The sequence below is a fragment of the Marmota marmota genome, unplaced genomic scaffold, assembly GCF_001458135.2.
Source record: "Marmota marmota marmota unplaced genomic scaffold, marMar, whole genome shotgun sequence".
Classification (NCBI taxonomy): Eukaryota; Metazoa; Chordata; class Mammalia; order Rodentia; family Sciuridae; genus Marmota; species Marmota marmota.
Genome location: NW_025999961.1, coordinates 6633103 through 6659425, shown reverse-complemented (window position 1 = coordinate 6659425; position 26323 = coordinate 6633103). Strand labels below are relative to the sequence as shown.

Below are 26323 nucleotides of genomic sequence, written 5' to 3'. Positions count from 1 at the left end.
TTTGTCATTATTGCCCAATGCAGAAGGTAAAAGATTTAATTCTGTTATTAAATGCATGATGGCTGTTGGCTTACAGTGTGCCTAGGAGTATTCTGCATACTGGGGGAGGATGCACAGACAGGAGGTTGTCAAAGGACCACAAACCCTCCTCGAGGTGTATAGTCTTATTGATTGACATGATGGACATATAAAAGCCACCAGAGAGCAAGTTGAGTAGGTTTTATCTAAAGTACTGAACTGAGTGTAATCAGCCCAGTGTTGGGCACTGAGGACGCCTAAGACTTTTGCCCTGTGGAACTTCTCCCCAAGACCTGACTCTCCAGGAGTCGGGAACATTTGGACTCAGGTACACAAACACTCATGGAAATTTTCCCAGTCCTCTCTGTCCTTTTAAGTAGGCTTCTTTCTAGATGCACCTGTGCTCTGATACTGAGGTGATTCACATGTGCCATAATGCCAAGTTAGAAGGTGGATTTTCTTGGGGGGATGGGGGGTACACATCCTTTCAGGGCTGCGATGGATGCATGGGTGCAGGCTGTGTGCTGGAATCCAGCTGCCCAGCATTTTCATCTTCTCCGTGTGGGATTTCATTCCTTCCCTTCACTGGGGGTGGGGGGGGGTATATGTCTTTGACTTCTCTCCATGTGTAGATCCATACGCTTAGATGAAGTCATCGTTACATTTCTTAAGTATTGCAATGTTATGCCTTGTGCTTTGTGTCTAGATATCATTTAGTTCTCATAGCAGTCCATTTCAGAGGAAGAAACTCAAGCAAAGAAAGAAAAAAAAAACCTCTTGTTTCATTAAACTTTTCTATTATTTTTATAATCTATATGTCACTAATTTCTGCTCCAATTGTTGACATTTCCTTCCTTCCACTGATGTTGGACTTAGATTGCTCTGTTTTCAGTTCCATAGGCAGAAAGTTAGGTGATTTGTTTGAGATCTGACTGTTTCTGGACGTAGGCAGTTATCACTCTACACTTTCCCCTTAGAATTGCTGTTGCTGTATCCCATAAGTTTGGGAATGATGTGTATCCATTTTCAAGATATTTTTTTGTTCATACTTTTGATATTTTTTTTACTCTGATTCAAAATGTGTTACTTTTTACATATTTGTGAGTTTTTAAATTTTCTTTATTATTGACTTCTAGTTTCACACCTTTGTGGTTGGAAAAGATACTTGATAGGGTTTCAGTCTTTTTAAGTGCTCTAAGACTTGTTTGGGACCTAACATATGATCTCTCCTGGACAGAGTTCCATGTGTGTGCTTGAGGAGGGTCTGTGTCCTGCTGTTGGAGGGAACACTGTGTAAGATCTGCTGGGTCCATTTGGTCCGTAAGGGTTGCTCAGGTCTGCTATTTTCTCATTGGTTTTCTGTCTGGATGATCTATCCATCATTGAATGTGGCATATTGAAGTCCCAACTATTATTGTATTGCTTCCTATTTCTTCCTTCAGTTCTGTTAATATATGTTTTATATGTTTAGGTGCTCTGATATTGGGCAAAAAAAATCATAGAAATGAAACTAAGAGTCTAGATAAAGGCTTGTTAAAAAAAAAATCCTGACTTAAAGAAGAGTGAGAAAAGATTCAAATAAATATAATTATAATTGGAAGAGGAGACATTATAACTTATAATACAAAGACTACTATGAACCATTGTATACCACCAATGGTTTTATACCATTTTATACCACCAAACTGGAAATTAATGTTTTGAAGAGATTTTATACTCCCATATTTATTCCAGAATTATTCACGGTAGCCAAGGTACAGAATCAACCTAAGTGTCTGTCATCAAATGAATGGGTAAAGGCAATGCAGTAGATATACACAATGGAATATACTCAGCCTTTAAAAAGATGGAAATCCTATCATTTATGACATGGATGGACTTGGAGGACATTATGCTAAGGAAAATAAGCTAGACACAGAAAGACAAATACCACACAATTTCATTTGTATGTGGAACCTTAGAAAGTTGAGCTCATGGAAGCAGAGAGTAGGATAGTGGTTGTTGCTGAGAACAGGATTGGGGAGATGTTGATCAAAAGGTGCAAAATTTCAGTTAGATACAACAAATACATTTCGGAGATCTGGGGCTGGGATTGTGGCTCAGCGCTCGTCTAGCACGTGTGAAGCCTTGGGTTCGAACCTCAGCACCACATAAAAATAAATAAACAAAATAAAGGTATTGTGTCCAACTACTTCTAAAAAATAAATATTAAAAAAAATCCATAGACCTATTTTATAACATGATGACTATAGCTAATAATGTATTTTATAACTGAAAATTGTTGAGGAAGTAGATCATAAATGTTCTAGCCACAGAGATAAGTATGCGAGGAGATAAACAGTTTAATTAGCTTGGTTTAATCACTTCACAAGTGTGTACACACATGCAAACATGTTGTACATTACAGGCACAATTTTATTTATCAATTATGCCTTAATAAAGTTGGGGGAAGAAATAACAATATAACTAATCACAAAAAAAAAAAAATGCATGATTTGCTTTCAGGCCACTCAGTTGGTAAGTGATGGAACATGGATTCAATTCAGGTCTCCAAGTTCTAAAACCTGTATTCTGTCCAATAGGCTGCTGGATCTAGCCTGGTCCCTTCTTAGGGAATATTGCACACTTCCTGCAGCACAAGGAGAAATCTGGAAGATCTTCCTGGCCAGAGTCCAGCTAGTTCCTAAAATAGCAGCTGCTATCTTTTAACCCTCTCTACAGGGGGAGGAAGGAGCCTGGAGTACAGATGAGCTGCATGAAGCTCTTTCATTTCTACTCCTGAATCTTGTCACTTATAGACCAGAGAAAACACGTCGTCTTACCTATCTCACATTTGCAGCGGTCAGATGATGATGATACTACTACCGACAGTGACTCGCAGGAGATGAAGAGACTTCTGTTAAAGTAGGGCAGGACTAACAATAGCAGTGAGATCTAAACTTTCCTGTCTCATGTGTCAGCCTAGCAGTTCTGATTGAGATTTTATCCTTCTGCTGATACACCTTGCCCAGGACTGTCCTTCTGACAGTTTCCTTAACTCTCTCCTAAAGATAAGACCTTGAGTAACAAATCCAGACCTCCTTGTATAAGGAAGGGAAAAGAGCCTTGTAGATGAAGGTGCCCATTAGAAATGCGGACATGTCTTCAATATGCACGTGGCCTCCTCCTTTCATGAGACCTTTAGAGTGAGGCCTCGGCAGAGCAGGTGTCCAGTCTTTTATTCTGTTATGTAACAGGTCTGTCCATGCTTAGTTAACAAGATTAGCATTTCTTGTGCTACAGCAAAATGAGGGAGTTGCTACTGGGTTAACATGGGCTGAATAACTTTTGAAGTACAACTAGGACAGAGGACAAAGAGGAAATGGACCATCCCAAAGCGTAAGCTCCTTTAGCAACCTGTGCAAAGTCTGGGCAATAGACTCTGACATCCTCATTGGGTTCGTTTGCCTCCTCAACAAGCTCTAGACAGGTGCTCGGTGATAAGACAGGTTGAAGCAACAGCACAGTTATGCCCACTGGTTCTTCGACCCAGGGGAGGTCACCAGTCACTTGGTTCTTTGAGCTCTGGGCAGCTTACTCCACCACAAGATCTCCCCCCTGGGCAGGAGTTCGCACATCACAAACTGAGGGCTGGGAGATCACCAGGGGTGGGCCCAGGGCACTCCTGAGGCTCATGGCATAAAGGTGAGTGGTAATGAGTCACTTCAACATATCACCGAAAATCAGAAGATAAAATAATTGCTTAAATATTTTCCTTCTACAACAGAAAGGGGTGAGTCTCGAAGCAGGTGCTGGATGAGAGAACAGCTGGTGTCTTATTGATGCTGCTGGTTTTTGGTGATGAGTTCTGCTCCCACACATGTTGAAGTTTGAACCTTAGAGAAGCCTGCCCAGGCAAGCATATGAAGCAGGGTTCATTTTAAAAGGGGTTAGACTTCTCCTGGAAGGGAGAGGGAGGCCACAGCTGGTGTCCTGGTATCCCCAGAAGCCAGGTGTTCTGCCCTTTTTGTATGTCTTAGGCTTCCTGTGTTCTCCTTCTCTCTTCCCCAGGACAGAGCAGCCCAGGACATATTAATTAACAACCTTACGGCTCCCTGTGGGGAGGGGCAATTCCTGGAACAGGTTACCTCAGCAACAGGTTGGAGCAGGGAAGAAGTTCTTGATAAGGGTGGAGGAAGGGCTCTCAAGGAAGTAACATTTCAATCTCTCAGGGAACAGTCTCCAACTTCCTGGACTCATTCAAAATTAGCCTTATCCTTGATCTGACCTGACTTGATTTACCTATTTATACTGACTGCATTATTACCGACCCTCAGTTCATCCCAACCATCAGCTCTGTGAGGGCTTTGCCCATGTTGTGATCTTAAATGACTTCCTCCACTTGGTAACATCTTAATGAACCCATAAGAGACCATTGGTTAAGACCAGAAGTGAAAGGGACACTGATGATTCAAGTTAATGAGGGCCATGGTATGATGATTCTCTGCATCTCTCTCACTGTCTTCCCCAGACCTTTAAGTTAGAGTCATCCAATCAAAATGTTTATATAACAGCTGTCTCTTATTCTGTCCCAGGTAGCTTCTGTTGGTTGAGGTAAAGACTGTTCATCCCTACAGTATGGTAGTTCCCCCTTATCTGAAGAGTATATGTTCCAAGACCCCAATGTATGCTTGAGCCCACAGATAGCACTGAACCTTAATAGACTATGTTTTTCCCATATGTGAATACACAGGTTTCATGCTTTTTTCATCTTAACTAAGCATTTATCATGCATTGTGGTTGAACCAGCTTCAGGTTTAACTGAGGACTAGCATGAATTTCTTCTTCCTTCTTTGTAATTACATGGATGGAACAGGTTTTGGAGTACATTCATAGATAATCTGTCAATATGATTTCATTCTTAACATTGGTCTTAGCAACCTTAGCATACAATTTTTTTTGCTAAGTTGAGAATTTTTATCTTTTCACTTAAAAGAAGCACTTTATGGCCTTTCTTTAGCATGTCCCAATTGCTAGCATTGTTCCCCTTGTGCTTTGAGGCCTCATTAAGTAAAATAGGAGTTACTTGAACATAGTGCTGCAGTACCACAAAAGTCAATCTGATAACTAAGCTGCCAAGTAACAAATAGCATATACAGTGTGGATACACTGGACAAAGGGATGATTCTCTTCCTGGGCAGGACAGAAGAAGATAGCCACAGATTTCATCATGCTACTCAGAACAGCAAGTGATGTAAAATGTATGAGTTCTTTATTTCTGAAATTTTCCATTTCATATTTTCAGACCCTGGTTGAGTGTGGATATCTGAAACTGCAGAGAATGAAATCATGAGTAAGGAGGGCTAATACATATAGTTTGAGAAATGATTACAAATCATAGCTGGAACACTTCCTTCTCATCTTGTCATTTAGACAGTAAACATCATACTTTTAAAAATAAACTAGGAGATTTTATACAACTCAAATGCAGAAATTCCTAACATACAAAAAGACTTAAGGCATCAGGGTTGAGGGTTTTTCCCCCCACCTCCAATTCCTGCTGTAGCACATAAGTAATTTTTTTCTAACTTTTAAAGTATATATTTTTAATATATTTAAGTGATATATATTCAAATTCTATCAGTAAATCGTCTTCACTCTTATGGATTAATGTGAACTAGCCAGGCTCAGTAGTACACACTTGTAAAAAAATCTCAGCTAATTTGGAAGGCCAAGGCAAGAGGATTGCAAGTCCAAGGGCAGCCTGGGCAACTTAGCAAGACTCTGTCTCATAATAATATAAAAAGACTGGGAACGTGGCTCAGTGTAGAGCTGTTGCCTAGCATATGCTAGGCCCTGGGTTCAAGCCCCAGTACCAGAGGAACAAACTCAATGAAACAACATTTGTCATTTATGAAACAGGGAAAATAATCTTTTATTTTAAAGATTATATTCAAACAGATTTTAAAATACATTCATAGAGAATCTAAAATATTAATATGACTTTGTTTTCATGCAAAACATGATAAAAATCATTTTAACAGTCTTAGGGATTTTACAAGATTACATCTTATTGTAAAAGTTCAAGAGGCTTCCGGGCATGGTGGCACATGCCTATAATCCCAGCGGTTTGGGAGACTGAGGCAGGAGGATTACAAGAAAGCCATCCTCAGCAACTTTTGGAGGCCCTGTCTCTAAATAAAAAGTGAAAAAATAGTTTGGGATGTGGCTCAGTGGTTAAGTACCCCTGGATTCAATCCCTGATACCAAATATAAGTTCAAGAGGCACCAAAGGCTTGAAAAAAGACTTTGTTTCCTAACAAAGCACCACAGACTGGATGGCTTACAACAACAGAAGCTTATTCTCTCTCAGTTTTGGAGGCTGGAAGTCTGAAATCAAGTTGTCAGCTGGTCTCCCTTTTAGGAGCTTCTAAAGCCAACTGTTTCTATTGGATTATTCATATGATTAATATAATTTTAAAATTTACATAATAAAAAGTTTATGTATTTATTATGGCCTAACATACAATATTTAATAGCTATTGTCTTATAAATAGATAAGTTTGCATTTAATATAATTTATATAATTAATCTCTTAGGAGTTAATATTGACTGTGAGTCAATGAGGGCAGGAACCGCCTGCCATATTCTCTGCCTTGTACCAATATTGAGCCTCTGGCGTCTGTTCAATTTTTGAATGTTATGTATTTATATCCTCTTTTTATTTTTCAGAGAAAATATTCTAGGTCTGCTGCTGCCTGCACCCCCAGGAATTGCCCTTGGTGGGTGGGGCCTGAGGGAGTTGCCTGAGGTCCAATGAAGCAGGGAAGAAAAGGCCTCCTATTGGGTTTGGTGTTGTCTGGGGGAAGCATACATTGTCTTGAAATCTGAGGTGGGGCAGGTGCATCTGAATTAGTTAATCCTGTTGAGATTTAAGAAAGATTTAATGAAATCTGAAAGCTCACTTTTCTAACTTATCCTTCCTCTCAGTTGTTTTATTTTTATTTTTTTAATCTTCCCTCCCCCCACTGTGGCCTCAGGTAAATCAGGTCATCTTAACATTAAAAGACAGCCAGGTGAGGTGGCACCAACCTGTAATCCTCAACCACTTGGGAGACGGAGGTAGGAGAATTGCAATTTCAAGGCCAGCCTGCACTCAAAATAAAAAGGACAGGGGATATGAGAGAGAGAGAGAGAGAGAGAGAGAGAGAGAGAGCTTTGCCTAGCATATATGAGGCCAAGGCCCTGGGTCCAACCCCAATACAGGAAAAAAAAATTTTTTTTCTTTAGACAAAACAGGTAGGATCTTTGATTTGGAACTTTAGCCATTTGCAAGGATCTTATAAAAAGGTCTCCTTGGACTTAGTCAAGTATCTTTTTTTCCAGTACTGGGGATCAAACCAGGGTCTCATGCATGCTAAGCAAATGCTCTACCGTGGTGCTACATGCCTAACCCACACATTTATGTGATTCCAGTGAAACTGGATCTTATAAACTTTGTTTCTGACAATTTAAAGAACACTCCTTTTCAGTTCTTTAAGAGACAACGTAGTGGGCTAGGGCTGGGGCTCAGTGGCAGAGCGCTTGCCTGGTACTCATGAGGCACTGGGTTCGATCCCCAGCAACCCCATAAAAAAAAAAAATAAATAAATAAAGGTATTGTGTCTACCTACAACTAAAAAAAAAAAAAATAGTTTTTAAAAAAGAGACAATATGGTGTAGTATTTATACCATACTTTTAATCATTAATTTAAAGTATACACCTACTTATTTTGAAAAATGTTCACTGTAGCACAGTATGCCATGCAATGCCAGCCCCAGCCTTGTAGTCCCCTGTTCTCTGTGTCTCTCAGTTCCATCAGGAGGCCGCCCTGATCGGTGGCCTTCCACCATCTAGGCCTGAGTAAGTGCACGCTATGATGTTCACACAACCATGAAATTGCCCAGCCATGCATTTCTCAGAATACATCTAATTTCAAATGTGACTAATTTCAAAAGACCACAATCAGTCTCGTTAGGAGGAAACCTCTGAAGAGGACTTGGAACGTACAGTGTTAAGACAACAACTAACCCCATTGTTGAGTGTTGTCCTGACCCTGCAATACTGTGTCCTGGGTCTGCCCCAGAGCCCAGGTCCCGCCCTTTAAGCAGCTGATATATTGTGTATCCCCACCTTGAACGGGGACTGCTGCCATCCTCATCAAGTGCCAGTCTGTGTGAGGAATGAGCGCAGTTTGCCCTGAGCCTGGGGAGCAGGAGCCAGCTCAGATGCCTGTGAGAAACATCTGTGAGTGTAAATGGAAAGCTGCCGCCACGGAAAGCGCTCTGTGTTTGCCCCCAGAGGTTCAAGAAGGTCCTCTGGTCAAATGCTTTTTGTTTCTCTTCCCACTTCCAGATTCTCCCAGGTCACACTCTTCCTGGTGTGCAGTGCAAGACATAACTTTTCAGAGCGTTTGTTTTTTTCCAGGCAGCCCAGGGTTTCGGTTTTGTTTGTGGATGCTTTCCGTTTGCTCTAAGGAGGGTTGCGAGGCTGGTGTTCGCCTGCCAGCTATTTCCTGCTGAGAACGCTTGGTAACCAGGCGAGTCCCTAAGCACTCGAAAACACACCGGCAACTCAAACCCCCTCACCTGCTTGTACCTGTGAAGCCAAGCCAGAGCAGAGGCTGCCGTTCATGCTGGGGTGGCAGGGTTCTCCTGGTTGACATCTGATGTCTGTAGCTCTAAATGCTTGAATAACATTTTACTACAGACTCTCTATTTGTGTTGTCATCTGTTGAAATATTTAATGTGAGAACAACTGAGTTTTTGAAACTCTTGCTTTATAAAAGTGGAAAAGCCCTTTTAAAGGAGGCCAAAGAACCCAAAGGGAAGCTTATCATCCAAGTATTCACGACCAGTGAAGGGAAGATAAAAACAGTTGCTCTGGCTACAGGTCAGAGCGGGTGGACGCCAGGAGAGGCAGTGGCTCTCCTGTTCACTTGTGCATCTGATTTATTTGTGGCCGTTGTTTGTATCGGTGTGAATGGCCCATGTGTTTTACAGAATAGTCGGGGGTCAGCTCATCTTGCAGCCTGACGGGATGGACAGCCTCCAGACTGTGCCTTAAGTCCTGGGACAACTTTAGGACCTCTGGGACCCACCTCAGAGTTCAGATCGGGCCAGAAATCTTGCAGTTTCTCTGGGAGCTGGGAGTCTGCTCCTGGCCAGATGGACACAGAAGTGAAACAAAAGGCCACCACTGGTCTGCGTTTTGGGAGCTATCTGTCTCATCTGTCTCTGGAGGAGAACGCGACCTGCAGTTAGCCATACTCTGGCTACTATCTACACTAGCCTGATCTCCTCCCACAGATGTGCACACAAACCCCTCCTCAGCACAATGACTTAGGTCATGTAGTCCCCCAAATGCCTCTGTGCCTCAAGGGTGCCTTCATCTCTAAGGTCTTTTAGGTCTTTGGTTTTAGTATCCATTTTTTTACTCTCTTCCTGTCCAAGTGAATTTGATTTTTCCAGAAATTCTTTTCCCCTAACTTAGCTCCCTTTGCCCCATTCCTATTACAGAATCAGGTCTTGACCTTCCCCTTGGTGAGTTCACCTTCAGTGGGATTCTATCCAGGATAGTAGCAGCAGATAAGTTTAACTAGTTGACCTATGATTACCTAGTTAATTTCTGAAAGGGAAACAGACTAACATTTATTGACATTTACTATGCGCCAGGCAGGAAACCAGCTATCTTGGTCCGTTATCCCATTTAATCCCCCCCACCAACCCCACAAGTAGATGATACTGAGGAACGAGTCTCTGAGGTTGGTGTCTTGCCCACATGGCAATACTAGAACGTGAGCCAAGGTAATCTTAGTTAATAGTTGATATTCAGGTGAATTTTGACAAAGTTCTTTAGTTATTAATTCAAGAGAGTCCCAATCAGATGGAGCTTTTTGCTGTTGGGTTTTTGTTGTTTTGTTTTGTTTTGTTTTGTTGGTACCAGCGGTTAAACTCGGGGGCACTAGACCACTGAGCCACATCCCCAGCCCCATTTTATATTTTATTTAGAGACAGGGTCTCACTGAGTTGCTTAGCACCTCAATTTTGCTGAGGCTGGCTTTGAACTCATGATCCTCCTGCCTTAGCCTCCTGAGCCACTGGGATTACAAGTGTGCACCACTGCGTCTGGCTGCTATTGTTTTTTTATGCTACCAGCCAAAAGATTGAAGGGAAATCCTTGTGAACACCATTCATCTGACCTGATTTGTCAAAAATGCCTTTGGGGCTTCTTTTACACCCAGATTAGCTGAGTCCTGTCCATTCTCTTTCTGACTATCCCGTCCTCTCCTTTTGGGGAGATACCTTGTTATCCTCATCATATACTCTCTTACATTGGGCTCTTTAGGAAGCAGATACTGCGTTGGAGTGAAGAGTGGGAATGTTTGTTGGAACCGTGCCAGTAAAAGAAAAGGGAGAAGCAGGACCCAGTAGGAGGACTGGCACCCCATGAAACAGACCTGACCCACAGGGAGCTCAGGGATGAGGCTGGGCATGGGGGGACATGCCTTATATCCTGGCCTTTCACACCCATTACCCAGGTGTCACCCCAGAAGAGCATGACCTTGACTTAAAAGCTGAGGTGGACCCTGAAGAAGCCAACAGCTGGAGGTCAGGAGCTGACCACCCTGGTCACCACTCAGAAGCAGAGCCTTCCTTGAAGGGGATCTGAGTGGTGTGTTTGTGTCAGCCACACATCCCAGGGATTGGCCTGCTCCTCCCTTGTTCTGACTTCTCTTGGCCCATCACCACCTGGCACATCAGCCTTCACGAGAATCCATAAGAAAAATGAATATGGTGTTGAGGTGCTCTACAGGTGTGGGTAGGCTGTATACAATCAGAAAGGACCTTTATTTCAGAGGGAGAGATCTCCAGTACATGTACTGTTTGAGAGGGGCCACGTTGGGAGGTGCAGGAAAGAGAGGAGGTGACTGGGTGTCCCTGAGGGAAGAGGCCAGCCTTGGAAGGGCATATCCTGTGGGTCCATTTGCTTGGCCTTGGCTGGAGATTGGGTTCTTAGTCAGATGGGTTGGTAGTCCTCTGAGTCTAGGTAATCTGAACCAGTATTGCTACAATAAGGATTTAGAAGTTGCTTTTTCTAAAAACCCTGACTCTTTATTACAAATGTAAAAAATATATATATCGCCTAAATATGTAAAAAAAAAAAAAATTAGCATCTATTCCTCCATTTTACATCTGTCTCATTTCTGCATCATCTGGGATTCCAGGAACAGCAAGTCTGATTGATAAACCCTGTGTGAGTCAAAACGACCCCACCCCCAGGCAACAGCAACTTTCTTTTTTCTGTCTTCTTATCACCAATAAAGCCCCACCTGACCAATCCCGAGATGATGGTCACCTAGACCACAGCTTGACCAAGACTGCTAAGCATATTCTGATCCCCTTGTCTGTAGAATCTGAGAGCTCCTATCAGTACCCTCAAAGACAGGGCTGGAAATGCTGTTCCCTTGTCTTCCCATTATAGTTAGTTCCTTTCCTGCTTTTCACCATTGCTTTTTTCATTTGGTTTTGGAGGAAAGTGGCCAAACCTGACTTGTCGGGACCCCCAGAGTTGGGCCCTTTGCCTAGTAACAATGCCTCCATTTGTTCTAGCATTCTTGGGGACTAATGCAATCTCATTATTGAAAGACGGAATGGAGAAGTCCACTTCCACCCATACCCTGAGAAACCACTTGACCTCCTCCTGCCCCATGGGCCTGCCTGAAAATACCTCTTGTCTTCTCTGAGGCCCCTTTCTTATGGTTCAAGGCATACTTGGGGTGTTAACATACCACTAAAATGAAATTCCTTATAATGCTAATGTAGGTGGAGGCCTTTCGGGCTATCAGAAGGTACAGACTTTATCCAAACCTAGTCTCATGAACCACAATTGGATGGACCTTTGCCTTGAATTCCAAGGTCACTTCCAGGGTTTGTTTGGAATCAGATGAGGACTTGAATCATAGCTCCACTCTAACCAGTTTTATGAACTTTGACATCTCTGAAAGTTGGATCATAATGTATACTTTAATCAGGTTATTTAGGTTGAAATGAGATGATATGTGCATGCACATAACACAGTAAACAGCATATGGGTAAGACTTAATATTGGTATCCATCCCCTTGTCTATTATAAAACTCACATTCATTTTGGGAACTTCTACTACAAACACACCATTAAAAGGAAACTCTTCAGTTTCAGTGTTTGTACTTATACATTGATTTTTTTTTTTTTTTTTTTTTTTTTTTTAATGCTTCACTTGAAGTTATTTAAGATTTCTAGTAGAGAAATACAAATGCTTCTTCATTTTCCTAAGAACTAAGAATTAGGGGACTCGGAGAGCTCAAAGATATATGTTTGTTGGAACCATGTTACAACTGGTCAACAGACACAGGAAGAGTGCCCAGATTGGCAGCCAAAATTTGGAAAGTTGTTCTGTCCACATCTGTGAAAACTTGCTCTATCTACTTTCCTAGGCTAATGTTCTATTGATTTGGCTTTCTCGTAATGAAATTCCTCTGAACCAAAAAGAGTCCTTCCTAAAGAATCATGAGGAGGGACAAACAATTGGGGGGAATATCCAACATTTTCTTCAGCTTCTAAACTGCACCCTGTCCTGGGGATGGAGGGTTACAAAACTTAGTCTGCTTGAACCTTAGTAGGTTATGAGGCCCCTCTAGCCCAGCCATACCTGCAAAGGAAGAAAGAAAGAAATCAGATTTTTTAAAAAAAATCCTTGGTAAAAGAATAGTATATGACATTAGCTAGAACATGTGGCTGGGGATGGTCATCTTGCCATTTCTCCAGACTCTTTTCTCTGCTGATTTCAAAATAGTAAGAGCAATTTGGAAAAGAGGACCACTATTTTGACGGAAGCTGTTTTGACATAAGTGAAACCAGGCTTAGCACAAGACGGGGGCAGGATCCAGCCAAGCCAATGGAATGGACCCTGGAAGGATTGAGGAGAGCTGGGGAAATTGTTTCAAGATGGAGCTGGATCCACTTTAAAGGGCAGGAAAGTGGAGGGTACAGACATTCCGTCAATGTCTGAGGTGGTGTGTGAGAAGCATCCTGCGCCTTCTGAGATTCATGGATCCACAGGAATCTCCTTTCTCATAGAGTCACCTCTGAGGAAGGGAAAGGGGGTGGCCCACTCCTTTTGAATGGAGCACTGTTGGGGAGTGAGGATTCCCCTCTGGTGGTGAACCTTTGGGTTTGGCTGCTTGAGGGAAGGGTAACCAAAAAGGAGAGTGTGTGTTCTATCTTTTGTAGCTTCTAGCAGCTTCCACATGGGGAACATGGAAGATGCAGTAGGGGCAACATGGAAGTCCATCCTTGGGTCATCTTGAACACATTGCTTAGGGCTTGATGCCCCCTAAATATGCATCTGTCTTCTTATCCTTGAGAATTGATAGTAGCCTCTTGCAAGGCAGGCCAAGGGCAACAACACAGGTGAGAAAACACAGGCATTGCTGTAAGCTAAGATTATATCAGGCCAGAATCAAAATTTCTTGACTACCCTGATTCATCACTTGTATTTCCCTATCCAAATTTTATGATAAAATTAATTAAATTCATATGATAAAATTAATTAAATCCATACATTTTTATAACAGATCATACTCGCTTTCCCACTTTCTCTTCTCTTGGTTACAGATAAGGGAGAGGAGAGAAATGTTAATGAGCCCCAAAATTCAATGACTCCCCATTTCCTATTAAAGTCTTTATGGAAACATACAAGGCTTTGTAGGAACTGGTCTGATACCTCACCCGTTTCCTCTTCACTCCTTTCCAGCCAGAAAGCCCTCCTTGCTGTTTCCCCAACCCTCCAAGTATGCTTCCAATTTACCCCTTTGGCACTTGCTATTCCCTCTGTCTGGACCATTCTTCTCCCAGGCAACTCTATGGCCAGCTCTTAAGCTTCTTCATGTCTTTGCTCAATGGAATCTTCCCAGTGGGGCTAACTTACCCACAGAATTTAAAATTCATCCTGGCTTTTCAACTCTTAGCATACTTAAGGTTCTTTCTTATGCTATGTTTTCTATTTTCCATAGCACATCTCACCCTCTAACGTGCTGTATAGTTGGACACACATTTCAATAGGTCTCTTATTTGTTACTTGTTTGTCCCATCTAGATTGTAAGCTAGATTCCACAAAGACAGGAATCTTTAATTTATTCAATGCTGTACTCCCAGGTGCCTAGAGGAGTACCTGGCACATAGTAAATAACTATTTGTTTAACGATTGAATGAACAAATGGATAAATCTGTAATGAGCAAGTAGTAATTTTATAAAAGAAAAAGAAATAGCACTGGGTCACAAGAAAAAAAATTTAAGTAAAAAGCATTTCCAGGTACATTGTCTGAAGCTCATCAATTCCCTGATGAGGTGAGATTTAACTCTTTCATGTACAACAAAGTCTGACTTTATAGCATTCCAGTAAAGTCTTCCCCAGTCTCCTAAACCAGGAAAATATGTTCCATCATATCAGGAACAGTGGGCAGAGTTATGTGACTGCAGTTCTAATTAGATTCCCTATAGACTGCAGGTTGCCCCCATGTGATTTTAAGAAACATTGATCTGCTCATAGTAACCTAATAATGAAATGCCATCCATTGCAATTAGAAAGCTAGAGATTTTCTGCAGGGTCAGTATCTCTGTAGTATATTTTATAAGATCAGTTCTCATTGTTGATCAGGAATATTCTATTTGTTTCAGCTTGTGAATTCCTATTTCCAACAGGTGTATGAGTTCTTTAAAAAGCTTTTCTTGACTCATGCAGAAATGAGGTGCATGAAAACCTTTGAGGAAAACAACCTTCACATAAGCCTACTGCTCGATGATAGGAGGGACCATACTTATGTTTCCTTCCTGTGTCGTTCTCTTCTTATTGAAAATGTGTGATGCATTCTAGTGTTAAATTTGCCATAAGGGCTGTGAATTGGAGTCAACCTTGTTAGTTTGAGTTGTGAGCTTTCAATATAAATATGACAATCAGTGATACCTTGTTGCATGGAAATCATAATAGTTGATCCTGTGATTTAGCTACTTTTTACCTAGTGTTTCTCTATGTTGTCCCCTCCTCCACCCTTTTGTACCCAGAAGCTCTTAGCAGGAGACGAAAAGAGAACCAGCTGTGCTTCAGCACAGAAGGGCTATCAGGCTGGTGGTCTAGTGGTTGCAGGAGATGGAGCTGAAGCAGGAAAAAGACAGAAGGTGTTTGTTTAATGCCAACAGACACAAATGTAGCCGTCATCTTAAAGGCTGATACTCTGAATTTTATCAGAGAATTGTGGACTCACAATTCTTATTCTCTTTGGTATAATTCTACCTCTCTTTCACTTTACCTAAAAGAAAAATCTATTCAATATTGGCAGGATTCAAGATGTGTCTTGGTTTACATTTGTAGTTACTGGCTTTAAGAATAAAATTTTAAGCTCCTTTTTTAAAGTTTGATATTGGGGAACAAGTCCAATTTTAAACTGAGTTATTCTGTGTATTATCCTACTATATGTCAAGAGCTGTGATTTTACTCTGCTGGTAAGCTACCAAGTTAGCCTGCCATAGTTTCATGGACACGGTCAGAGATTTGAAACTCTTGGGTCAGAGATGAAAAATAGTTCATTATTCACTCCCCCTTTATGCTCAGTCTCTTTTTTTGAATTTTTACTTACTGACCATCTATATCAGTCTAAGACTATTAAGTAGGAAAAAAAATCCAGAAATAAGTAATTCAGACATTTTAAATTGCACACTATTCTGAGTGGCATGATGAAAATGAGTTCCATCCCACTCTACCTCTCCGGAGACGTGAATCATCCCTTTGTCTGGTGTAGTCATGGTGTCTATACTACCACCTGCTGCCTAGTTTACCATTTGGTTTTTCAGATTGACCATCCTGATATAGTAGTGATTATTTCAAGAAACCCCTATTTTACTTAATAATGTTCCCAAAGCATCAGAGTAGTGATGTTGGTGTTTCCTTTAAGTGAAAAGTGAATATGTATATGTAGGAAAAGAACAGAGTATTTAGGTTCAGTACTGTTTTTAAATTATACGTTCATTGGGGGTCTTGGAACATAGCCTCCCTGGATGATGGAAAGCCACTATAGCCAGAGTATCAGCTCCAAGCCCTCATTCCCTGAGGGTAACATGGACCTCTGTGCTGGTAGTCAGATAGGTATGATTTACATTTCACTGCTAGACTATGGCAGTGGTTCACAGTCTGTTGCTGATAATTTGGATTTTTAAATGGCTAAGATTATATCATAGAACCAAAATTTCCTTAAATATCCTGACTAATTATTCTCAACTTGTGTTCCCCTCTCCAAGTGTCATGATAAAATTAATTAAGTCCACATATTTCATAACAAACCGAATATATTCATTTATTCATTTTCCCTTCTTGATTCCAGATAAAGGAAAGAGAAAGAGTTGGTGAACCCAGCCATTTCTGCTCGGTAGAGGAAGTTCGGTAGTGGAAATTGGCTTCCTCAGTCTGTCTCTTCAGCTCACACTTGGAATACAGTGTTGTAGTCAGGTCTACTTCCAAGCCCAGCTGAGACCTACTTTCAGAGCCTCTTGGTGCCTAAACCCATCTTCCTCCACCTAGTCAAGACTTTCTTTCCAGAGTAGCAAAGCAGTACATTGATTTCTCTTCAGAGAGGGCCTATGAGCACATGAAGAATGTTACTCTTGTCATCATAATATTTAGGGAAAAAAATTCTACCTTCAGGGTCCCCCAAGGATAATTTGACTCTTACTAGGAAAAGCTGTGGAATCCGTGAGGACTGTCTCCAAAATTCCAAGATAACTAGGAGGCAATGCCTGAGAGAGACTGTCCTTGGACAACCAGATCCCATCCCCTTTTATGAAGATGTTCAAACTTGTCTCCTCTGTTTCCCAGCCACGCCTTTATTAGGAAATTAGTCTCTATATATTTAACAGTTCTTCTCAACCTACAGACTCACAGCCCCAGACAGCCCTCTGGAGTCATTACGCCTCACAGGTTTTCAAAGGACTACAAACAGCTTTTGGATTTCTCATTACATATTAGGGGAGAAAAAAATCATGGGGAAGAATAATTGACCTCCGTTGGTCCTGTGTGTTAGACAGGGTAGCTATTAGCAGTTGGTCCTGTTCTATAAAACTCCTACCCAGTCATGATAACTCATCTATAAACATCCTCTTGCAGTCAGTGTTTATGCTCTTGTTGTCTGTACCAAAGGCCTGACATACTCAAATGAAGTAGGAATGTCTGCTTTGGTGAAAAGTCTGAGTTCCAGAATTGTTTTGTGTGTTCTTGAGTTAGACAGTATTTTTATGGCATTGTGTTGCAGGCCAGTGCCCGGGTGACAATCCAAGTTGCTTTGAATCACACACACATATATACCCCTGGTTCAGCTTGGCAGCACCCCTCTGTGAGGTTATACTGTGTGCCAGCTGTCACCAGTGGTTGGCTGAATGCCCAAGATGATCTTCAGAGGCACCTGGAGATGGTTCCTTCCAAGGATTTAGGCAGAACCATCAAAATATCAAAATTGTACAGCTGCCTCAAGCCCTGTTTTGATAGAATCGGGACATAGATAAGTGATGTGTGTCTTTGGCTTTCTAATCCCTTCCTGTATCTGCCCTCTCTATTCTTCTATTTCCTTGTATTTGTTGTTTTTCAGTCTCAGATATCTTTATCCTTCCAGTTTTTCCAGACATCCAGTGTCACCTGCCAACTCCTTCCCAGTCCTCCTACGCCTGGAGGGTGCAGACTCCAGAATTATGACAGTAGCAAGGAGCAAAAGAGATACTCAGAACTTCCCTTTGGATAAGACCTTGTGATGTGTGTGTGGGGTCGGGGGTGGAAGAGAGAGGAGATGAGCTCAGAAAAGGCTGAGGGAAATAAAGAACTACAACGAGTTTCAAAGGAAAAGTTCTAGGCTAATGAGTTGGTCTTTCTTCTTAAGGTCATCTTAGGAAGGTTAAAATCAACTAAATTTCAATTGAATTAATAATTTCACTTGCCAGAGGACAATCTCAAATTTTGGGGGAAAAATAATTATCTGGGTTCAGTGGCACACCTGTAATCCCAGCTACTTGGAAAGCTGGTCCAGGAGGATTGCAAGTTGGAGGTCAGCTTGGGCAATTTTGCAAGAAGGTCTCTATTTTTTTTTTTAATTTTAAAAGGTATGGGATTTTAGCCCAGTGGTAGGAGAGCCCCCCTAAGTTCAATCCCCAGTACCCTCAACACACACAAATAAATTCTACATAGAGAAGCTTTTAAAAAGCTAATCGTTTTTATAAAAAGGAAGCTTCCTATTTTTCTAAATCACATGATTTAGAAAATTATCTTTTTCAAATATTCTGTTATGCTTTGAATATGGTTTATTCCAACCAAAACTCATGTTGAGACGGTGTCTCCAATGCAACAGTGTTGGGAGATGGGGCCTGGTGGGAGCATTTGGGACTTGGAGGAGGAGCCCTCATGAGTGGATTTGTGCCTTTTTCATCTGACTGAGTTCTCATTTTCGTGGGACTGGATTTTGTACTTTGAGAGCTGACTGTTAACAAGTAAGTCCACAGTTTGTATTCTTGCTCTTCCACATGCACCCACTTTCCCTTCTGCTTTCTACCATGAGATAAAGCAGATGTTGGGCTTCCCAGCCTCTTGAACCATGAACCAACATGAACCTTTTTTTCTGTATAAATTCCCCAGTCTCATATATTCTGTCCTACCATAGAAAATTGACTGTGTCATACTGACTTTAAATTTTACTGTAAAGATTATAATATCAGGGGCTGAGGTTGTGGCTTAGTGGTAGAACATTTGTCTAGCACATGCAAGGCCATGGGTTTGATCCTCAGCACCACATAAAAATAAATAAAATAAATATTTTTTAAAAATTATAATATCAGGGCTGGGGCTAGGACTCAGTGGTAGCGCACTTGCCTGACATTTGTGAGGCACTGGGTTCGAGTCTCAGCACCACATATAAAAAAATATAATAAAGGTCTATCAACAACTAAAGAAATATATTTTTTTAATTATAATATCAAATAAGAATTCTACTGAACAAAAAAAAAGTGGGGGGGGGGGCTTGGGGATACAATTAGCCAGAAGGTACTGGAAAAGTTAGGTAAATCATTTGAATGCAGATAGATACAGATTATGGAGTGATTAGGTTGAAAGTAATTTGAATAATTCTAAGAAAATTACTCTGTACCCCAAAAATCTCTTTCTCTCCATCTTGCTACAGTGTCCATAGTTCATTCATTACCCTTTGTCTTTGGAATGACCTCAGAAAATTCCAATCCAGGAAGGAATAAAATAACTTGTCATATAGTTCCTTTAAGGTGTCAGGATCTTATTTATTGCTAGGAAGCCAGGAGAGGGCAGGGAGATGGTACTGAACTAAAGATAAACTCGTCTTGGCTCTGTAGTTTTGCCAAGTATAAACCCTGCAAAAATACAATATTGTCTCAACCATAGGCACCTTCAAAGATTCTTGGCACTTTCCATAAGAATGCATATTTAAAATCTTATACTCCAAATCAGCTAGCCTTTTTGTTACCAAAAAGGTATTATTTCTCTGCAAATAATACATCAAATTGTTCAGATTTTTTTTTGTATGAAAGGTAGGTTTCCAAAAGCAATTTTAAATGAATTGACTCTGTACTAAATCCTTTTGCATTCAATGTTAAGTATCCAAGGGACCTGTATTAGTCAGCTTTCTGTTGCTATAACAAATGCCTGAGATAATCAACTTAAAAAGAGGAGAGGTTTATTTTGGCTCAGGTTTCCATCCATGGTTTCTTGGCACCATAGTCTCTAGGCCTATGGCAACACTGTGCATCATGGCAGGAACTCATAGTAAAGAAAGCTCTATTACCTCATGGGATAGGGAAACAAGAAGACAGGAAAGGGTAGAGTCCTGACATCCCCTTCCAGGGCATGTGCCCTTCTACTGGACCCAACCTCTTAAAAGTTCCACCACCTCCCATTAGTGCCACAGGCTGGTGACCAAGTCTTTAGCATGTGAGCTTTTGGGGAACACTTATCCAAACCACAGCAAGGCCTAAGACAACTTGGACATAGAGTGGATATTTTGTTTTTCATTTGTGTTTTGTCCTTAGCACTGCACCAAGACCATTGAGATGACTTGATTCTTTATCCCCAGAACCCTGCCTGGGAAACTAGCACTCACAATTATTAGAATGTGAAAGCAACATAGAGAGGACCCATTTCAGCACCCTCGCTTTACAGATGAGGAAACCAAAGCACGGAGTTGGGAATGACAGCAGAATTGCACAGCATGAATAGTGTGGGCTTTGGAATTGGATAGAATTAGTCCTGCCTCTTAGGACCTCTGGGAACTTGGGCAAGCTAATTAGTATTTCTGAGCTGCAATTTCTTCTAAGACAGTTCATAGGGAAATGGGGTCTGTCAAGCACCTACTCAAAGAATGAACTCAAAACTTGCCCAGATTATTATATATTTGCTACTTTTTAAAAACCAAGGTAGAATTCATGCCATAGTTTGAATAAGTGTCCCCCAAGGCCCATACATGAAAGCTTTGGTTCTTAGTGTGGCATTAGTAGAAGGTGGTAGAACCTTTAAGAGGCTTGGAGACTGGTGGGAGGTCTTCTGGTCACTGGGAGCATGTCCTTAAATGAGATAGTGTGTCACCAGCCCTTTCCTCTTCTCTCTTCTGTGTCCTAGTCATGAGGTGGATGGTTTTGCCATACACTGCCACCATGATGTGTGGTCTCACCATAGGCCCAAAACCAACAGGTGGTTGAAACCTCCAAAACTGTGAGCCAAAATAAACCTTTTCTCTTCATAAGGTGATTCTCTCAGGCATTTGTGACAGTAACTGAAAGCTAACACTATTGCTATAACAAATTCACCAGTTTAAAGTGGGCAACTCAGTAGGCTTTAGTATATGTCTAACCATCACCAATGTCTAATTGCAGAACATTTCTATTGCCTGCCAATTTAGTCCCAATACTCCTGTCTCCTAGCTCCTGAAATAACTCCTCTTTTAGTCTTCATGTGTTTATGTCTTCCGGATATGTTATGTAAAGGAATCACGTCACACAGGGCCTGTTGTGGTCTGAGTCCTTTCACTTAGCCCAGTGACTCCAAGTTTCACTCAGGATATGGCATATGTCATTTCTTTTTATTACCAAATAATATTCCATTATATGGATGTGCCACAATTTATTTATACATTCATCCATTGGTGGAAATGCTGTACATTTGTCATTGTTTTAAATGGTTGGGCCAAAGCCAGAATGAGAACTTGGATATCCAACTCTTCACCTGGTCCTGTCTTTACTCCCCCACCCTTTTTTTTCATAACAATTGAACATGCATGTTATTTTAAATGGCACTGGTCAGCTAAGAGAAACCCTTATAACCTGGCTACCTAATTTTAGGATTTTACACCTTTTTTCCTTTTATGTAAAGTTTTTATTTATATATGACAGTAGAATGCATTACAATTCTTATTACATATATAGAGCACAATTTTTCATATTTCTGGCTGTATACAAAGCACATTCACACCAATTCATGTCTTTATACATAAACTTTGGATAATAATGATTATCACATTCTTCGTTAATAACCCCATGCCCCCTCCCTGCTCCTTATCCCACTATGAATCGGCCTCCTTATATCAAAGAAAACATTCAGCATTTGTTACACCATTTCAAGAGTTTTTTTTCAGGCAAGGGAAAAATACACACAATCCAAAGAAATGAAATTTAAACATCGTAGGGCAATTGTGCCGAGAACCAGGTTTAATTGCTATTTTTCTGCCTCCTTCACCCTCCTGCCTTTTACAGAATCACCTGAGATCTGTACAGTGTCTTTTTTCTACTTGTTTTATGTGTGGCTTCACTACCACGATTTATAGCTCAGGATCAAAGAAAGTTTTTATTAGATTTAGTTGCTGTTTGAAGAACTTTCTCTCTTGTTCGCTTTACTCCGTGACAAAGATGGAGAAATATTCCCTCCTTTAGTCAGTCACTGTTGCTGCACTATCTGCTGATTAGGCCTGGGGAATATGTGCCTTTGGGCCAGAATCCAGTGCATTTCAAACACAGCCGTCACCTCTTCTCCCCTCCCATTGCCCACTACCTGAGGGAAAGCTCATGGTGAGATGAGAGAGGACCTCAGTGACCTGGCCTGTTTCCCACATGCTGGCTGCCCCAGCTCTCAGATCTGGTTTTCCCTGGTGACAAGATCACAGAAGGGCACCTTAATGTCTGTTTACCTGCAGTCCTCGTTTCTTTAGAGTCAGCCTCATGCCGGGGGCTGGGGAGCAGCTGGCTTGCTACACTTGGAAAGGTTCTGTTTCTCGCTTACTGAAGATGTAGGCAGCGCAGCCCCAGGCCTTCTCTTTGTAGGTGTAGGAAAACCGGAAGCAGGCCCAAATTGTGAAGGATTTGGTTGTTGACACTCTTTGTTTGGGAACCTGTGAGCTGTAGGATGCGGCAAGATTCCAGCTGGGAGGAATCTCCGAGGATGTGTGCTTCTTGATCTCCCCTGGCACGTGGAGGGTGGGGCCCAGCCTCGCTTCCTGACTGCAGCAGGTATTTTCTTTGTTGAAGCTTTAATGACCTGAAATCCTGACTGCAGCTAATTACTCACTTTATTCAGTGTTCTATTTTCTTCATATTCTTGAAGCTCTGGAGCATTCTTGCATATTATACTATACATACATACTGCATTTATATTATTTCCTGTTTCTCAATATTTGCCCATCCTCAAATATATCAAAAAAAAAAAAAAAAAAAAAAACTGACCCTGACCCTGTGTTCTCTGCTGAATGTCCCTCATTCCCCTGACTCCTCCTGGTTGACATAGTTTCCAGCATCCTTCCTTTTCCTGGTCTTCTATGTGCTTTCCACTTTGTTCGGTGATCCTCTTAAAATGATGCCCAAATTGGGCATGACTGTCCTTGTGTGCTATGAACAGCTCACATTAGGACCATACTAAGAAATGAACCTGATACTCATTCTGTGCAGCACATGGCTGCTAATGCTTCCTTAGCATCTTCATATTAGTCTGGCCCCTATCCAGTATTGGAGCTTTTTGGTACACTTGGAAAGGTTCTATTTCTTATTGAAGATGTAGGCAGCATAGCCCCAGGCCTTTTCTTTGTAAGCGTAGGAAGACTAGAAGCAGGTCAGATTTGTGAAAGACTCAGTTGTCATCACTCTTTGCTTGGGAACCAGTTGCTGTAGGGCAGAAGCTCCTAATGTGCAGTTAATCTTTTTGATCCTAGAAACAAAAGTTAACATTTCCCCCAATCCACGCTCTCTATTCTTTCTTTACCCGGGGGACTCAATATCATTCCTTCAGCAATATATGGATGGCAGTCTGGCTTAATGCCAATGTCAGATGTTCTTGAAGGAGTAAAGAGAGTAAAGAAAAAAAGTTCTTAATTTTTATTCACCCACTTCTTTTATTAATCATAGTTAGCCTATTGTGCTGGAGAACATTTGAAGTTTTTAAAAATATTATTAATTGACATATAAGTATATTATGTGTGTCAATTATGTGATGAAATGTGACATTTCAATGCATGTACACAATGTGTAATGATCAAGATAGTTGGCATACTGTCACCATAGACATTTGTCATTTCTTTGTGTTGGGGTTATTCAAAATCCTCTCTACCACCTATTTAGAAATAGACAATTAAATGTTGCAACCACAGTTACCCTACTATACTATAGAACATTCGATGTTATCCCTCCTATAAGAATTTTATTTCATTTCAGTGACTGGGGATATAATTCAGTGGCAGAGCATTTACTTAATTTGCATGTGGCCCTCGGTTCAATCACCAGAACTGAAAAAAAAGTTTATTTTTTAATATGTTAGGATTGGCTCTGTCAGTAGAAAAACCCTTCTCTGACTCCTAATGCTAGGGGACTTAAATTAGTAATTTCTAGTTCATGAGGTTTTTTGTTTATTTGAGGGCTTGGGGATCATTTATCAATTATATAAACAATTATATAAAAAATATAATATTAACAATTATATAAATTTAAAAAGTTGAATGGTGAGCTCTCTAGAAAGCTCAAAAGTACTTCAGTATGTTGGCCAGGGTTTTCATCACCAGGTCCCGTGAGGTTTGTCCAAACTGGGTGTTAAGAAGGGCGTTGGCGGCTCTAACAGGCACCTCTGTTTTTGCAGTTACCTGGCTGAGCAGTGCTGGAATGGCGGCTTCATCTACCTGATCATGCTGCGGCGCTTCAAGCACAAAACCCAGTCTACTTATAATGGCAACAGTGGCAACAGCTCTGAACCAGGAGAGACACCTACCTTGGAGCTGGGTGACCGAACTTCAAAAAAGGGGAAAAGAGCAAGAAAGTTTGGGGTCATTTCCAAACCTCCCACCAGCAAGTCCCCGGAGGAATCCAGGAGCAGCGCCAGCTGTGAGTTGGCCGATGACACCAGCACTGAGCTGGAGAACCGCACTGACCCTGAACTTGGAAACGGGCATGCCTATGAGCTAGAAAATGGCCCGCATTCTCTCAAGGAGGTGGCTGGACCCCATCTCGAGAGATCAGAAGTAGACAGAGGAACGGAGAACAGAACTCCAAAGACAGATGCTCCTCTGACCACAAGCAATGACAAACGTCGCATCTCAAAAGCTGGAAAGACGGACTTTCAGTCAAGTGACTGCCTGGCTCGGGTAAGGCTCCATTTGCTTATAGAACCTACATTTTTTAAAAAAATATATTTTTTCAGTTGCTTTTTAAATATAGAAAATATGTCTAAGATGACCTTGTACTTGGAAACCAACAAATTTATCAAGATAAATGATCAGAGCACATAACAACAGCAACCATGAAAAGATTCAAGTCATTTTATCCCATTTAAATAAAGAGCTAGTCAAGTGATCATAAGTGGAAAAATTCAAGCCTTCTCTGGTAAAGTGTGTGTCTTGAGCTGTGTCATTATTTATCATTGCTGTCACAGTGAAATGGTTACTCCAGGGCCAGGAATTCCTGGTGGTATTTGAGAACACAAACATCCCATCTTCAGTCTTACACAGGAAAGGAAGCAGCTGCCTTTATTTTTAACAATTCAAAACCAGTGGTATTTTCATGGGATCATATTCTTGCATTGGTAAGTTCCAGTGAAATGGGAAGTTTCACAGAAATCTCTGACACTGTGATATTCAGTTGCGATGGTCAAGGTTGGTCTTACCTAAAAGCAGAACAGATGTGAATATTCTGACAGGTGATGGGTGAGCTTCTCGCCTTGATTGTCTCCTTCATTATAACCAACATTCTTTCATAGCAGAGTTACATTTCTCTAAGGTAAACATGTCAGTCCCAAGAATCCCCGGGCAGATGTTTTGATGAACCCTAAATGAAACAATAGCTTCCTAGGTGAGTGCTGATTGGTGTCTTCTTTAGTCCGGAGACACCATCTATAGAGATGGAAAGGTAGGAAAGGACACAAAAGAATCATGTTCAGTTTTGCATTGAGAAAGGGGTGCCCTGGGAGTGAAAAAAATTTCTCAAAAGGCTATTTGATGCAATTATTTCTATAATTTCAGCCAATCTACATGATGAATTGAATCAAAATAATACTTCTCTCAAGGGATTGTTTTCCTTCATTTTAGGAGTTAAATGATCCCCGTAAAGCCAGAGGAGGCATTACATGGGATATGTAAACAAATGAGAAGGGAAACCTTGTGTCTTTATCAGTGATTTTCCTACCAATTTTATGGGATTCCCCCCAAATTAAAAGCAATGAAAATACTATATGCTCCTTATCAGGGACTCTGTCTTGCTATGATTTTTCTTCTAATGATTGGATTACAAATACCCAGAAAGTCTAAGGTGAAAAATAGAAAGTAGGGTGTGTTTCTTCCTTAATAATTTTGAAGGTTCGGGCACCAAAAGAGAGTGAATCTTGCTTATAATCCAAAGAACAGGCTTTGATTTGGCCTAGGACACAATGGAGATAATTTGAAATGATAGTAAAAGAAAAAATGAAAAATGCCACCAGACTTTGAAGAGTACCCCTCCTCCACTCATCTTAATTAAAATAATTGATATTATTTTTTGGATTTGGGTATCTGAAGACTACACACATGTCAGAGTGTCTTTACCCAATCTTTAAAAATTTTTATTTGTTCTTTTTTAGCTATGCATGACAGTCGAATATATTTTGACATATTATACATACCTGGAGTATGACTTCCCATTCTTGTGGTTGTAGATGATGTGGAGTTACACTGGTCTTGTATTTATACATGAAC

The 26323-nt window shown here is 41.0% G+C and overlaps 1 protein-coding gene across 14 annotated transcripts in view; it reads left to right on the top strand.

Moving 5' to 3' along the window:
• Pdzd2 (PDZ domain containing 2) overlaps nucleotides 1-26323 on the top strand; it is a 365551-nt gene that overhangs the window by 235708 nt on the left and 103520 nt on the right. For all 14 annotated transcript variants that reach the window (XM_048802942.1, XM_048802941.1, XM_048802940.1 and 11 more), the window contains one exon: nucleotides 24241-24742. In XM_048802942.1, coding sequence (XP_048658899.1) covers nucleotides 24241-24742 — 502 coding nt within the window. The remainder of the gene's footprint in view (nucleotides 1-24240; nucleotides 24743-26323) is intronic.